Genomic DNA, 15,813 nt, shown 5'->3' with positions numbered 1-15,813 from the left:
TTCTCGATTAATTATTAATTGAGAAAAAAAAAACTCTCAAGATTTTCCATCATGAAAATAATTAGTGGCTGTGTCCTGTACATGCATTCCAATTATTATATTATTTTTCGGTAGAATATGCATTCTATTAATTATTTAATTGAAGTATCAAAGAAAAGAGTATATCGGCTTCATTTCCTATGGCGGCCAGGCTCACAAATAGATGTTTATAATCGGAAGTAATATATATCGTGTGTTTAATCTCAACTCTATTACTAGATAACGCGAATTCGATTAGGGCAAAACCATCAAATATTAACGTCCTGCTTCTGCTCCTAAAAGCGATATATTCCATATCGTAATTTGTAGACAAAAGGATCATCATCACGTACACATTTGATCGCTGATAAAGTATGGTTGTTCACGTAAATTACTCGCAGCTTTTCGGAATTGTGTAAACGTTTGAAATATATATAGTCTGTATGCGGTAATGCTTGTACGATAATTCTATGATCGATCCCATGGACAGGTAGAATCATAGGAAACCCTTTTCAAAAAAGAAAGGAAAATCATCAAGGTGGGGTCTAAAGTAACAGATGAATACTAATATGCCACATTGGCAATTAATGAGCATGGCAAGGGCATTCTTGCAACAACACCACACATATATATACATCATCTAATTGTCTAGCGTGTGTATATATATGTAGACACCACCACCACCACCACCACCTTAGTCCAATTGACATTCCCTTCACTCTCCAAGTTCTTCTCTCATGTATACAGCCATCTCAAAGCCACTTATCATAAGCACAGCCTAATCATGGGAAACTGCCTAGTTCTTCACCGGAAGACCATACAAATAGTTAAACTGGACGGAAAAGTCCTTGAGCACCAAAATTCGGTGGAGGTCTGCCATGTCCTCACAGATTTCTCCGGTCACGGCGTGCTGGACACTCTCCCACAGGTGGAAGCTGATCGCTCCCTGCATCTCTCTCCAGAAACTGTCTTGAAGGGCGGCCACTCTTATTACCTCGTGCCTCTTCAGCCACCCGAAAACGTCCCGATGAAGATGAAGAAGAAGAAGGTGAGGTTTGCAGATTCTTCGGAGGCAGCCGGAGATCAGGGGGTCCTAGCTTCATCAGGATCTTCTCCTTCTGTTGGTGGGGCTGTGAGGATAAAGCTGGTGATCAGCAAGAGAGAACTGATGGAGATGATGAAGAGCAGAGGAGTTTCGGCCAGCGAGGAGCTGATGTATCAGATTATGAGTGGACAGAAGCTGCAAGTTCATGATCATCTAGAGGAGGTTGATGATGATCACAGGGACGATGATGGTGAGGGTTGTAATAAAGGGTGGAAGCCTGTCTTAGAAACTATACATGAAAAATGATCAATTATATATAAGTCTAGTTTACATATGTCATATCATATGTATAGCTTAGGATCACCAAATGTATACTAACAATGGAAGAAAAGAAAAGAGCTAATATATGTTACTTCTCTGATTCCTGGTCACAGTTCTTCGATGATCGACCATCGGCACATATCATAGGCTTTTGATCGATCCTATTCATATGTGTGTATATATATATATATATATATATATATATATACTTGCATGATACCGAAAGATTATATCTTTCGGGTCTTTCTTTTCCCCGTGAACTATATCTTTCGTTTCTTTACCCCTTTATCTATGATATAAATTATTAACATGATGCAAGGGGAGGGGGGGAACTTAATATGTAGCATGCAATTCTGGATTTCCACGCCCCCAAGCATATTGATATAATCTAAAAGTTCAAAAGCCGCATGGCAATTGGAACATATCACTCATAAAAATCGAACTTGTGATTTTATTTTATCGGTATGCATCATGATATCCAGAAATCTAATGGATCTCAACTAGTTTAGTTCGAATTGAGATGACCCACTAAAAGGTATAATTCTTCCAATCATAAGTTTTCTCCACAATCTACTGTACCTTTTAATTTTAAGTCGAGAACGAGCATAATTATCAGTAAACCTTTATTATCTTGTGAATTGGTTTAAAAGTTCAAATATCAAAGCATCTTTGCACAATCTCATGAGCCAAAATGGAATCAATGAATTGATTGGAAAATACTCGGTAAATTTATTGGTTCATATGATAATGAAAACCACGAGATCTTGAGTTCTTATTCTATCATATGATCACTGTACCTGTTATGCGTAAACGAGCCAACTAAAATGTGGCATATACGAAAAATTCTTCAAATAATCATTTGCAATAATCATTCAAAGATTAGCTACACTATAACCCCTTAGTGCTGTGATAGTGCTCTTAATTATATCATTCAAAAAAGTGGTGCTAACAAAAGCCACATAGATATTCATATATTTAACAATTACTTATGGTTAATTAATCATTATATTTAGTACTAATTAACAACGAAAATGGCCATGAACCATGCTCTTTTCCAAGCGTGTGAGGTCTTTTTCCTCCGGTTCGTGCTTTAGGACATTGTCGTGATCAGATTTCTCCTCTGATTGGCTAATCTCTGATATTTGATTAGATTAACAAGAAATAATACGTTATATTACTCTTTAAACAAGTCATCTTGCCGAAACCACATGACAATCCAAATCGTGCCATTTCAAATTGGCAGCTCCGGATAGCCCAACGCTATTCTTAAACTTCTAAGATTATGATTATTCGTAATTGTAACTTTAAAGCGATCATAGAAACTTCCGTACATATATTTATGCAAAAAATGGATTGAGCCCAAATACAACCCATGCATATGTTTATGCAAGAAATGGACTTGGGCCCAAATACAAAGAGCCACGAGCCCACCTCCTTCTGACTGCAAAACGCTGTCGTTTTATGATCTGTCTGAAGTCCACTCTCCTCCGCTTCTCCGGTGTTCCCGGTGAATGGGTGGAGAGGGTCTGCCATGGCGTTCAAGAAGCTGGTCCCGGCAAGACCAAAGCCCAGTCCGGGCAAGACTTCCCAGCTCCTCCAGCCCTCTCCGCCGTCGGCGTCTCCGTCTCCCCTCCCACATCTCACCAATCTCCCCTCTCTCCCTCCGCTCCCGACCCTAACCCTCTCCCCTGCCCGTCATTCCTCCCAGCTGACGGCCTTCCTCGCCGCCCATCTCCGCCTCCCCCTCACACCGCCGGCCCTCCTTCACTTCCTCAAGGCCAAGCTCCACCACCATCCCAACTTCACCCTCTATGACTTCCACATCTTCAACTGGGCCTCCAAGCTCGACTCCTTCCGCCATGACCACTCCACTTTCGAGTGGATGGCTCGGACACTTTCCGTCTCCAATCGCCTCGACGACCTCAGCTCCCTCCTCCAATTCATGTCCTCGAACCCCTGTCCCTGCTCTGACGGCATCTTCTCCTGCCCGAGGGCCGAGCCCATCTTCCGCTTCGCGATCGAATCGTATTGCAGAGCTGGGAGGTTGAAGGACGCGGAAACTGCATTTGAGGCCATGAGGAAGTCCATCGATGGGAGGCCGAGTGTCGGTTCTTATAATTCCTTCATCCACGGGCTCGTCAAGTCCAGGGAGCTCGAGAAGGCCCTGTCTTTATACGCCAGTATGGTTCGGGATCGGGTTAAGCCTGATGTGATCACATTTAACATCTTGATTAGTGGGTATTGTAGGACATCGCGATTCAAGTCGGCTTTGGAGGTGTTTAGGGAGATGAAGGACAAGGGCTGTGTCCCCAATGTCGTTAGTTTTAATACTCTGATAAGAGGGTTCTTCAGGGAGAGGAAGTTCGAGGAAGGGGTCGCTATGGCTTATGAAATGACTGAATTGGGATGTGATTTCTCCTGCGTGACCTGCGAGATTTTGGTTGATGGGTTATGCAGAGTAGGTAAGGTAGATCAGGCAACTGAGCTAATACTGGATTTTGCCCGTAAAGGAGTGCTGCCGAAAGGGTATGATTACTTCGGTCTTGTGGAGAAGTTATGCAGCTCTGGAAATGCCACTAGAGCTCTCGAAATTGTTATCAACCTATGGGAGATGGGGAATGCTCCGAGCTTGATTGCTTGTACTACTATGGTTGAAGGCCTGAGGAGGGCGAGGAAGATAGAGGAAGCGCTTGGTTTGATGGAGATGATGCTGAAGGAAGCTATTATTCCAGATTCTGTGACATTCAATTGCTTGCTCGAGGATGTCTGTGAGATCGAGAAGACGGTGGAAGCCAATAAGCTGAGGTTGTTGGCCCAGAGAAAGGGCTTGGAAGCAGATGAAGTGACATATAGGATATTGGTTTATGGATGTATAAGAGATAAGAAGCGGGAGGAGGGAAAGATTTTGGTGGATGATATGTTGGATAAGGGGTTTATACCAGACCTCATGACCTACAACAGGTTCATGGAAAAGCTTTCATAAACTCGTTTCTCGTTTGCGAAGATGAATTGGTAGTTTTTTGTATTCTGAGAACACAGTTGGTTCTCCCAAAATTTTGTAATGTATTGTGCATTTCAGTGAATAATATTTGATTGATGGAATGCAATGTTGCCTTGAAACTACAATCTTTGTTTGGTTATTGTATTGATACTCTTGGGAGAGATCAACAGGAGATAGAGATATTCATCTGTCGCTTCACAATTCGAATAACTTCATCGCAAGTTGCTTAAGATTTCCTTTGTGAGCTAACTCAATCAAATTGCACAGAATATGTCTACAAGAACGGTATTGATTACAAATAATTGAAGCTCAACTGCAGCAGAACAACAGATGCAGTTTCCGGACATGGGAAGATGCTGAAGTCTCCTAGAAAAAAATGATCCCAAAAGATACATACTCTTCACCGCAAACATGGACTCATTAATCCCAACATCCACGGAGCAGAGCTATACACATTCTAAACTCGGATTGTCAACCAGAAAGAGCGGAGATGCCAGACAAGCTCCGACAAATTGCCTCGTCTTCTATTGCAATCAGTACTCTATGAACTCTCTGCATATGTTATCATTCCCAATTTTCCAATGCACTGTACGCTACAAGGTGATAGGAAAGCAACAAGCTGCGTGATATATCACAAGTCAGGACCTGGAAATCATCGCCATCGAGGACGTTTTGCGGATTGAAGCAATTCTCTTTATTTCTTGCTTCTCTCTTGATGCCATTAATGGATGATGAACACAGCACCCTTCTGGTATCTCAGAAATTCTCAGGGCTATCATCCAGCATTTTCTCATCTTTTACATCCACCTCCAAGATTTCCTGAAGGACGTAGACAAGCTTTTATATCAGAAGCAAACCAATTCTTAGCAAACTAAAACAATGGAGCACAAGATTCAAAGGACTGAGGAGTTAAACTGACTTACCGGGATCCTCTGCTTCAAGTAATTCCCGACTCTCGCCAGAACAGTGGACCTCTCGTGCCAAAACCGGCCCCTGAGGCTAATCTTCACGAAGGGCCCGTCCATTTCCGCGAGCTCGACTACTCCTGTAATGCACTGCCCATGTTTACGGCAATCGGAATGTTCCATTAGCTAAGAAACGGAAGATTTCCGGTGTTCACTGGTAGTTTACCTGTTATGCCTACCGAGGAGTCGAACAGTTGAGCAAGCTGCAAAGAGGAGAGAGCTATAATTGCTTCAGAGGCCCATGAAAGTCCCTTCCTTGTCAGCTTAAAACCTTACATTACGGAAAAAGATTCAAAATTTACTGCACTTGCCTCGACTCTGGCATCAGCTAAGACCTGCTTGATGTTGTCCTCCGTCAAATCGAGCGGAGGGACGGGAACTCCTGCCGCCGAGGCCGGTCTTATACGAGATTCCCGTGAAGCCGCCAGCGCGAGCCGCAGCACGTTCGTCCCCGGGGCAATCCCCTGCATATTGAGCTCCCGCCGTCGGAACGGAAATGTGCGGGGATGTCCGGAGGCACTTGGGAGCTGATGGGCTGCCAACTTCAATGGCGTCGAGGTGCAGCAGCAATGGCGCGGACGAATGAGTTCGGGAACTTGCAGGATAGTCATCTTCCTCTCCTTCCTGTCACACTCTCTCGTTCCTCCTCCCCTAGAGAAAGACGATAAGGTGGAGAAGAAGAAGAGCCATGGCTAACGTTCTCTTTCCCGGTGGACGGCCGATCGTGGGCCGGATGGCCCCGCGGAGCGGACAGGCCCATTTCTTCAGTGGATCGAATGAAGGGCAAAACAGTAAATTTAAGAGCTTTGTTCCCATTTCTTCCTCGTTCCGATGTCGGAGTCGCAGCTTAAAAAAAAAAAAAAAAAGATCTTCTTTTTCACTCTCAGACGCCATTTCTGATTCTTGCACTGTAAATCAACAAAAATCTTCACGTCTCACTTTATATATCAACCACTCACCATCTCCAAGCGGTACGGAGCTTCAAGTCTTCAGAGCTCGTTCTTCCATGTCGAACTGTAACAGGAGCTACCGCTAGTACTAGCGACTGATAAGACTGTCTTGCTAATGGTTTCAATGGCCTCTATATCCACTTGCTTCACTCTCCCTTCCATTTCCCGCTCCATTTCGAGCTCCGTCTCTCTCAGGACCCCCGGTCGCTTCCCGCGGGTTGCACAAGCGGCGAATTTTCCAAGAGGCCCGTGGCGGCTCGCCCGGGGACGGCAGAGTGTTTTATTGCCGGCTCCTAGGGCGAGTATTGACGTGATTAGGCCCGGCGGCGCGGTGGAGAGCGATAGGTTGCCTTCTGATGTGAGGAAGAGAGCAATGGAGGCCGTGGACTCCTGCGGTGGGAGGGTTACCATTGGTGATGTGGCGAGCAAGGCTGGACTTAAGCTGGATGAAGCTCAGAGGGCGCTTCAGGCGCTTGCCGCCGACACCAATGGCTTCTTGGAGGTAGTTATCTGCTCACCCTGTAGTGGAAATATAAGCTGTGTACCGAAACCGTGCAGCCATTTACGCCCCTGAAGTGTAGAGCTTGTCAATGGGGCTGTTTGAAGTTCTTGATTCGTGAGTAGGATTGTTTTTTGAAGATCGCCTCAACAGGTTTCAGATGAAGGCGATGTTCTGTACGTCTTTCCAAAGGATTACCGCGCGAAGCTCGCTGCAAAGTCATTCCGGCTAAAGATTGAGCCTTGGTTCGATAAGGCGAAGGTCCTGACTATCGAAGCCCTTAAGCTTTGTGCTACTGCATCTTAGAGTTTTGGTTGATATATTTGCAATTTGTGATTTGGATATAGCAGGGCGTGGCAGAGTATTTGGTTAGAGTATCCTTTGGCACAGCCTTAATAGCCTCGATCGTCCTTGTATATACTACAATTATTGCCATCATCTCAAGCAGAAGGTACCGTATGTTTCTCATTCTGTCAAACCTGACAGTGATGGAACTGCTTAAGCGACTCAAGTTCTCTTTTTTGACCTTCGAGTTTTTCGGATGCCAGTGAAGAAGATAATCGGGGAAGACGTGGAGGCAGATCATATGGTTCAGGATTTACGCTATATTTCACTCCCACTGATTTATTTTGGTATGTTTCTTGTCTGACTATAATCTCTGAAGTGAATTGTTCTCACATTTCTGGATGCTATCAATTGTTATTGGTGTTTGAGAGAACCAAGAAGAAAGTTGTCACTATTTGTGACAAAGAGTGGCCTTGAAATTGATAGACAATTCTAGCAGTCATACGTATTACACTGTACTGTAAATATGATTTTCCAGTTGCTCTGTGCTGTAAAAGTAATATAAGCAGAAATGCTGTTCATTGATTAGTCCATCAGTCTGTTAACCCATTATATCAGTTTTGTATCTTGGAATTCACATAATTCTGGAATTGATTAATTGTAAGCCATGCTTTCCGGATATGCCCACCTTGTTATGAAATGAATACTTCACTGATAGTAGTCAAGCTTAATATTTGATTGAGCGAACTTGTAATGAAAACGTTGAGTATATTTGGACTTTAATTTCTTCGAGGGTTTGACTGTTTCTTTTCTTTTTTCTTTCTCCTTTAAGGTATTGGGATCCATATTACTATAAGAGACGACGAATCCAAGCCGACGGTGATAGGATGAACTTCATTGAATCTGTATGTTGAAAATGAATCAGCGTTTAATTCTTCAACTGCAATTTTTAATGCAGAAGAAGTAAACAATTTCAGCTCATGACTTCTTTTTTGCTTGTAGGTCTTCTCATTTGTATTTGGAGATGGGGATCCAAATCAAGGAATTGAAGAAGAAAGGTGGAAGTTGGTAATATTTGAGCATTGATGTATATTGATAAATAGGAGATGTTATGGGTCATATCAATTAGAGTATCTTGTTGCTGTATAGTTTGAATACTGGATTCTAGTAAGCATTCTTTTTTCCATGGTATGCAAATAATTAGGTGGTAAAACCTTGCTCTTTTATTTTATTTTTTTAAACTTCTGTGCAGATTGGTCAATACATAGCATCCAACGGCGGCGTTGTTGCAGCTGAAGAACTTGCCCCGTATCTTGATATTCAAAAAAAGCAAGATATGGTATGCTTAGTTTATCTTTGCATTCCCAATCTCTTTCTTAATATTATGATTTGCATTAATAGTTTGAGTTCTAATGGTGAACTAATGATAAAATAATTAATTGAGTCCTGCTTTTATTACCTCATTAGGCCACCTGCAATCTTTTGGTCATGATTATTATGCTCCATCTTTGTTAGGAAGCTTTAAATTTTGAGGAGAAGCTCAAGGTTTAGCTTAGATTAAAATTTCAACTGTTATATATATATATATATATATATATGTGATTAATATGCAGACATATATATATGTATATTATATAGACAGCATTGGATATATTGGTTAGTGTCTCTGTGTGATCTTTGAGGCTTTGCAAACCTCTTGAGTCTAGGTTACTCCATTAAATTGTTTGCGTTGTCTATAGCCACTCATGTCTTTGATTCACAATTTTTTTGTATTCATTGAGTGGTTGTCCTTCCTCTCTTATGCAGAGTGACGAATCATACATCCTACCTGTGCTTTTGCGGTTCGATGGTCAGCCAGAAATTGATGAGGAGGTATCTATAAAGCTGCTCTCGATGACTTGAAATTTTGGCAGAACTAGTTTATATTTTTATGAAGATGATAAATTATAGAGATAATGCATTATATGTGATCAGTTTTTTTATGTTCTGTGACATCAAATGTTTTCTTCTGCCTCTGTGGAATGAAGTCCACACTATGAAAGTTCTCACCATAATCGATATGAGAGAATGCCATTCTGAAGGCTCCAAAGGAGGATCATTCTGATTTGTTTCCAAACCCTGTGACAACTGTGATATGTAGGGGAACATTCTGTATCGATTTCCATCACTACAGCGTACAGCTTCGTCCCAGCTAAGTGGAAGGAAAGAATATGTAGGAAGAAGATGGGCTGATTGGGTTGGTGGAGTTGAGAAGTTCTTTAAAGAAAAGAAATGGCAATTCAGGTGGCACTTTTGACATGAAGCTACGTTTTTATCTGGTATAAATATAAACAATTTGGGATTTTGTCCCGTAATATGTTTACTTTTCACTTTGCAGTAAAACCAGCACATCGGAGAGGGCTATGGTAATTGGCCTGGGTGGGCTGAATCTGTTTGGTGTTATCATTCTAGGAACAATGTTAAAGTAATTACGTGGTTACACGCTTTTTTTTTTCTCTTCCCATTTCTCTCACCCACCTCCTCTAACTTACTTGATTATGGACAGGGATTACTCTGTTATTCCAAGTGGATTCATAAAGTTTGTTGTCGACATCTTTCCCCTACTTCAGGTACGATTAGCTCTTTGAAGATAATGTTAGCAGGAAGTTATTTTATTTATTGAGAGATTTTACGGCGGTAAACTTTGATCATTTGATATATTTCATGCTACAAAAGGGTCAAATGAAACTTGGTTCACCCTTCCTCTTGGGATCACTCCAAACTGAGCATGTAAGGAATGTAGAAGACGGAATGAAAAAAATTGGAAGTGCTGAATTATCGGATAAAGGTTTAAATCGTTGAGGCGCTTTTTCCCTGACACTGGTTATACAGGTCTATGCTGGTTCCTTCTTTGCAATCCCCTTGATCCGATGGTTCCTTGTTCAAAAAAGGAATGCTGACATTGAAGAGAGAAATCGAGCCAGACTTCAGTTTGCTCAAGCGCTTGAACTGCCAGATATTTCACTTAGGCGGAAGGTAGGCCCTCGATACTTTATTTTCCGTGAATATTAAAGTAATGGCTATTTCTAGGGATACGGCAATTATAGTTTTATCTGCATTGCTTTCTCCATCTTTGTCCACATCATTTGAACTTATTTCGAGATTGTACTCCCTGTTCAGCTCTTGAGCGCTCGGGATATGGCCCAGAGAACCGTGATTGGACCAGATCGAATTGTCTACAGCACTGACAAGGACTTGTTCAACCAAGACTACGAGGCCCAGGAATGGGAGAGGAGGTTCCGAGAGATTGAGCGGTCAGATTAAGCAGGCTTAAATTTCATTGACGGTCAGTCCGTGCTGGAAGAAAGGAGCCTCCTGTGCAGAAGAAACAACAGGAGCCCGTGCGGAAAAAACAACTGGAGTACCCCTACAAGAGAAGGCCATTTGCTTGTGTTCTTACCCTTCTTTGCACAGGAGATATACCGACGGATCTGTATCCGATTTTACCAGCATTGCAGCAGTGCTGTTTTTTAGTATATAGAAACTGCAATATCCCGAAATAGTACTGCACAGATCATTAATTACTGAAGGGATCCCACTGTCATGTGCTGATATTGATGGGATCGATTCCTTTTTATGAAGAGGTTGTCATTTTGCTTTTTTCCTTTATGAGAAATTTTGGTTATAGATCTTTGCCTTTTCCTATATGGGATGGGAGTAGAGGAACTGCTGCCTCTGCTGCCGATCTGTGAGAGAAGGGAAAAATCACGATCCTGTTCTTGATTGTCAACCAATTAAGCTGCCCCAGTACAATAATGTGTAATCTCATCATGTTATTATACAGTGATAGATAGCATATGAGCTGCCCCGGGAATCGGGATTTACACGTGATGAATCCAATGCCCCGCCCAAACAAATTTTGAAGCGTGGACGATTATCCATGGGAAAAATGAAGTAATGATATTTGCAAACATTACTATGCGAACCGTGTGGAAGAGAGATCTTGCAGATGGGTCTTCCCTCTTAAAAGCGCTTCCAACAGCTAATAGCAGAGGCAGGCAATATTTTGAGCGGCCAAGAGGAATTATGCTCATGAGGCAGACCTGGTATTTATATGATCGCCCGGCAGACTCCAAGAGATGGTTTAGGATCTCGTGGAAACTGACTGGGCAATTCTCAAACACTGCGTGACAACAGGAAACCTGCAAGAAGAATACATCAACAGAAATATCAGCTCCATTTCTACAAATATAAATACAATCCGGAATCAAGAGACGGAAGATTTAAGCTGTTCTTTTGGGTGGGGGCTACACAAACATAATGATACATCCACTGCCAAAATCTTAATGACACGGAAAAACTAGCTAATCACATAACAATCAACAGTCACTCTGGATTGAACTGCATCATCAGAGACCTTGAGCTGAGAACTCAAGCAACTCATTAATGGGGAAAGTTATATGACACAGCTCTCAAGTCTCACCTATAACAATGATGAGAGAGAGCACTAGCAGTAGTAAATAAATGGTTCGGTGTAGACTTATGTGCGCCCTTAGCCGTCCAAGTGGGGGCATGGCATTGGTAAAGAGCCTCAACTGCCAAAAGAAAGAACCACAATAAGCTTATGCAGCAAAGGAACATCGTATTACCCCAACAGAAGTAGGAATGGTCTATGCTATGCTAGGTGACCCTCGGTTTGTTTCATTCACTTAATACTTAATTCAACGTCCATTCCTCAAATAATAAATAACTGAATAGCTGACAGAAAAATACAGAACTAATTTATGAAATTACTTCATTGAATATGTAAAATGTTCTTTGGCTCTCTAATGACTGAGTAACGCATCAATGATTGCAACCTGGATAAAATTTTGATTGCGTGATAGCATGTGGATGCTTATGGATTGGTCAATAACATTTGATGACTTGCCATAACAATGTAGCCCCAGCATAGTCAAAAAATAAAATATGTCTACAGTATTTCCCGGCAGCTGCTGTCTTGCTCAGCACAATCATGATTGGCGTTTCTCTCACTTATGCATGAGAAGCTTTTAGATTGTGGGATGCAACTTAAAAATGCTTCTTTAGGACAGGAATCAAGAATACCTGCGCAGCATAAGAAGCATCAATGTACGACGGTGAATCCCTCTGCTCTTCTCCATCTTTCAATCTTTTTGTATAATTTCTGTTGACCCGATAACCAAATGCAGCCTTGAGATTATTGAGGAACCGAAAAACCTTTCCTCCCCTGTAAAGCCCTTTTTGTTGGCTCTTCTGGAAGAAGGTTTTATTTTTACCTTCATTAGCTTCCATATCCCAGCTTCCATCTTTGTCACGATCTTCACAAGAGATCTCTTGGAGAGAATCTTGTGCGTCAAAGCCACTTCTTACAGATATCTGGGTATCGGACACCACATTTCTTAAGTTATTTGCTCCAAAATCATGAACTCCATTGAAAACCCTATTATCCATTTCTCTGCCAATGCTCTCAGTAATTTCCGCAGTGTTGTCGGGTAGACCATCAGTGGTGGCAGACTCAAGAAACCTTCTTAACAAAATACTATCATCTTTCCCATTATATTTGCTTTGCTCAATGCTATTTCCCCCAGAAAGAAATAATGCCAAACCATTTCTGTCTTGCTCGTTTAAACTAACCCACTCAGAGTCCCTAAATGTTTCTCCATATGAAGGATCTTGTAAGCTGTTCTCCACATTGGTTATGTGTGCCCTTATCGCGCTGATGAACTGGCTGTGCCTTAATATCACATGCTCCCTACGGGACTCATTTTTCGCAGCCGAAGAATTGATAGCTCTTTCAAAATCTTCCAACTGTTTGGAATAACGAATCAGAAATAAACAACACGAACACCAAAAAAAAGTAATAACTATAATGCCAGCAAATTTACAATGAAGTACCTGCCATCTTGTTGTCTCAAGTATGGTTGCAAGATTACGCCTGTGATACTCTATCAACTTAAGCAGCCTCGGATCAGGATGATCTCCGCGTACAAGACTCAGCTCATGAAAAAGTAGGCGGAAAATCGACTCCATCCTGAAACGATTAATGCCACTCGCGTATTGAATTTCACAACAGGATACATGACGGCCCTAGAAAACCATTTGTTATTGGAGGATTAGACTCTAAATTCTCAGCACTGAAGAGCATATTTTTTGGGTATGAAGTCATCTTGATAACGAAAAACCCGAAAGGCCTTCCATTAGATCTGCGATATACTGCAGAATGTCCCACACGTCTTCCATTGAATGCTTAAAGAACGACTAAAAGAGTCAGCTCGTGACAGAAAACGGCACATTTCTTGAAATTTCAAGCAAAAGATCAAGTTATTCGACAGCAACAGCACATTAGAGAATATGAACAACCCAGAAGAATCTGTATGGAACAGAAACCTCACAGGACACCACAAGCGGAAGAAAAATGTTCCAGCTTCTGCCATTAAAGTGATACCAAAGGTGAAAAGGTTGACCTGTCGGCGGAGTCCTGAACAACTTCGGCAGCAGAGAAGAGCGGGTCCGACTCCCATTGGTGCAAGCCCGACGACATCTCCCGGCAACCTCGTGCATCGAAATTCACCAATCTCGAACTCCAACTTCAGCTTCTAGCACGTGATCCGGTGGATAGTATGAGCACAAAACGGAAGCGATAATGGATTCCGATTCTCTCTCTGTCACACTCCCTCTCTCTCTCTCTCTTCATTGAGCAAACTTAACTTAGGGCTTCAGGAAAGATTCGCGGGGGAAAGGGCGGTGGAAGGTTGGTGTCAGAGAGAGGTCGTTCATGGAGTGGGGGATGAAATGGGAAAGGCGGGAAATAATACTCTGCGACAGCGAGCATGGAGTTGAGGTGGTCTCTCCCAACCAAAGATTTATGACAACGGGACTGATACCAGCGGTAGTCGTACCAAATTGCCTCTTTCACGTTAATCAAATACCAAACTTCGAGCATCGGGTTCATTCTCTTGAACTGCATCTCGATCTTCGCTCTTTTCGGTGTTCAAGGGATGTTCGAAGCTTTACCTAGTGAAGTATTAGAGAAGCGATAATCTGAACACAATGTTCGACTTTGTCGGGAAGATCTTCTTTTCACATTTGTTTCGATTACCGCCAGAATGTTGCTCGGAAAGATTGCGTATTGAAAGAGTTGATCTTGCATGGAGTAACAGGTAAGAGTGCAGAAAACTGTGCAGTACAAAGGGAAAGCATAGCTTTGCTCTACAAACAGTAATAACAAATTGATTTCATCCGAGCTATAGACTCTGAAATCGGTCTTAAATAAGGTACTGAACCATCTGAACTTCCTTCTGCTTGAAGCCGCACTTCTCGTAGAAAGCCCTGTTGTCAGTGCTGCAATCGAGAATCACCTTATAGCACCCCATTGCACGAGCATGATCGGTCAGAAAAACCACTACCTTCTTCCCTATTTGCAATCCCCGAGCATTGCTGTCGACCACGATATCCTCAATATGCCCGACTTTGCCGCAGTTTCTCAAGAACTTCTTCTCGATGAAGACGCTCCCGGTGGCAACTATCTTTCCGGAGCTCATGTCCTCAATCACACAGATCACGTGGTCATCACCCAGAGAGCTCAGCTCTTGAAACCGCTCTTTGAACTCCTCATCAGATACCGAATCGCAAACACTCAACTGCTGTAGGAGCTCTATGAAACCTTTGCTTTTGTCCGAGATCTCTAGTCTCCGAATGTGAAAGTTCCGAGATTCAGTGGAAGAGTCGCCACCTTGCATGTCTCAATAGAGGAGGATTCTCTGGCTTCTCTCACCTACCTGAGGTTCGTAGTAAGTATACATAATTATGAACAAAATCAAGAGGCGAGATCTCTTTAAAAATTCGACTTAGATCGGATAACACGACGCTATCATAACAGTACATCCCGAGTTGCGAAAGCAACTGCAACAAAGAGTGAAATGTGGCACCGATGACTACTACACTCATGTTATCCAATTCATCCTCATTACAGTAACTCGATTGAAACTCCATAATTTCAATGAACGATCTTTACATATGACTCCATCACAAGCAACCACTTGACGGAGACAGAGTGATCTCGATGACATCGGGGAGTTCCTGAAGATAGGTGATCTATCTAACTCAAGAACAGTCAAATCAATAGCCAACAGCGGTTTCGCCCCATCCCCAACAAAAAAAATTGAGACATTTCTTTACCCCATTGCATCATCATCATTCATCAGGCGGACATTCAATAGCAAATCAATCGATCCGTGCCAATTAGCAGGGCCATGAAAGCCCACAGCTTTCTTTCTCTAAAAGGAAATCAAATGAAAGCTCTCACCTCTTTCACTTCAGATGGGCAATGACAGACGGAGCAGCATTCGGTGAGGAGCTCTAGACTCTGCTACAAGCTCGAAGCTTCTTAAATCTCAGAGATCCAATGCGAGAGGAATAGAAATTAGAGAGAGGGAAGAGAGAGAGAGAGATTGAAGAGTTGGAGGAGTCGACGGCGATAACGAGGTGCTGGGGCTTCTGACGGCCACACGTAGTCGGAAACCCTAGCTTCGGTGGGGGGAGAGTCGTCGGAAGCCCGAGCACGGGTGGTGGGGGAGGAGACGGAATGAAATGGCTGGGTAAATATTCTGCGGGTTGACCTTTACACGTGTCAGTCAGTTAGAGGCTCGGTTCATAGATAACGTGGTGGACTGAGTTCACCCAATACTTTCTCGACAGAGGAGACAGAGGGACAGAGAAATGTAATGGAG

The 15,813-nt window shown here is 42.6% G+C and overlaps 6 protein-coding genes across 7 annotated transcripts; 3 read left to right on the top strand and 3 right to left on the bottom strand.

The window, feature by feature from the left end:
- The first annotated feature begins 696 nt into the window (after positions 1-696).
- Positions 697-1,494, top strand: LOC116194911. The gene has a single exon (XM_031523828.1). It carries the CDS (start codon positions 803-805, stop codon positions 1,367-1,369), a length of 567 nt encoding a protein of 188 aa, XP_031379688.1. The 5' UTR covers positions 697-802; the 3' UTR covers positions 1,370-1,494.
- Positions 1,495-2,738: 1,244 nt separating this feature from the next.
- Positions 2,739-4,504, top strand: LOC116198134 (pentatricopeptide repeat-containing protein At2g36240). Its single transcript, XM_031528482.1, has one exon. It carries the CDS (start codon positions 2,916-2,918, stop codon positions 4,365-4,367), a length of 1,452 nt encoding a protein of 483 aa, XP_031384342.1. The 5' UTR covers positions 2,739-2,915; the 3' UTR covers positions 4,368-4,504.
- Positions 4,505-4,656: 152 nt separating this feature from the next.
- Positions 4,657-6,081, bottom strand: LOC116198139. The gene is made up of 4 exons (XM_031528487.1): positions 5,662-6,081; positions 5,517-5,553; positions 5,309-5,430; positions 4,657-5,204 (listed from the first exon to the last, which is right to left on the bottom strand). The coding sequence occupies exons 1-4, from the start codon at positions 5,959-5,961 to the stop codon at positions 5,142-5,144; spliced, it is 522 nt and encodes a 173-aa protein (XP_031384347.1). The 5' UTR covers positions 5,962-6,081; the 3' UTR covers positions 4,657-5,141.
- Positions 6,082-6,225: 144 nt separating this feature from the next.
- On the top strand, positions 6,226-10,723 carry LOC116198133 (uncharacterized protein At5g03900, chloroplastic). 2 transcript variants are annotated; one of them, XM_031528479.1, is made up of 13 exons: positions 6,226-6,802; positions 6,953-7,060; positions 7,150-7,250; positions 7,348-7,431; positions 7,917-7,989; positions 8,087-8,152; positions 8,337-8,423; positions 8,891-8,956; positions 9,225-9,367; positions 9,462-9,548; positions 9,630-9,693; positions 9,956-10,099; positions 10,244-10,723. In XM_031528479.1, exons 1-13 carry the CDS (start codon positions 6,416-6,418, stop codon positions 10,385-10,387), a joined length of 1,554 nt encoding a protein of 517 aa, XP_031384339.1. In that variant the 5' UTR covers positions 6,226-6,415; the 3' UTR covers positions 10,388-10,723. The 2 variants fall into 2 exon arrangements, with proteins under 2 accessions (XP_031384339.1, XP_031384340.1); XM_031528480.1 differs by having other exon boundaries at positions 6,667-6,802; positions 6,940-7,060.
- A 119-nt stretch (positions 10,724-10,842) lies between these two features.
- LOC116198136 lies at positions 10,843-13,911 on the bottom strand. The gene is made up of 5 exons (XM_031528484.1): positions 13,549-13,911; positions 12,980-13,115; positions 12,170-12,892; positions 11,547-11,658; positions 10,843-11,265 (listed from the first exon to the last, which is right to left on the bottom strand). Exons 1-5 carry the CDS (start codon positions 13,623-13,625, stop codon positions 11,240-11,242), a joined length of 1,074 nt encoding a protein of 357 aa, XP_031384344.1. The 5' UTR covers positions 13,626-13,911; the 3' UTR covers positions 10,843-11,239.
- A 295-nt stretch (positions 13,912-14,206) lies between these two features.
- On the bottom strand, positions 14,207-15,656 carry LOC116198142 (glucosamine 6-phosphate N-acetyltransferase). The gene is made up of 2 exons (XM_031528489.1): positions 15,390-15,656; positions 14,207-14,862 (listed from the first exon to the last, which is right to left on the bottom strand). The coding sequence occupies exon 2, from the start codon at positions 14,821-14,823 to the stop codon at positions 14,350-14,352; it is 474 nt and encodes a 157-aa protein (XP_031384349.1). The 5' UTR covers positions 14,824-14,862; positions 15,390-15,656; the 3' UTR covers positions 14,207-14,349.
- Positions 15,657-15,813: the final 157 nt, after the last annotated feature.

Source organism: Punica granatum, chromosome 2 (genome assembly GCF_007655135.1).
Source record: "Punica granatum isolate Tunisia-2019 chromosome 2, ASM765513v2, whole genome shotgun sequence".
Lineage (NCBI taxonomy): Eukaryota > Viridiplantae > Streptophyta > Magnoliopsida > Myrtales > Lythraceae > Punica > Punica granatum.
The sequence above is the reverse complement of the archived record's forward strand: the minus strand, read 5'-3'. Positions and strand labels throughout refer to the sequence as shown.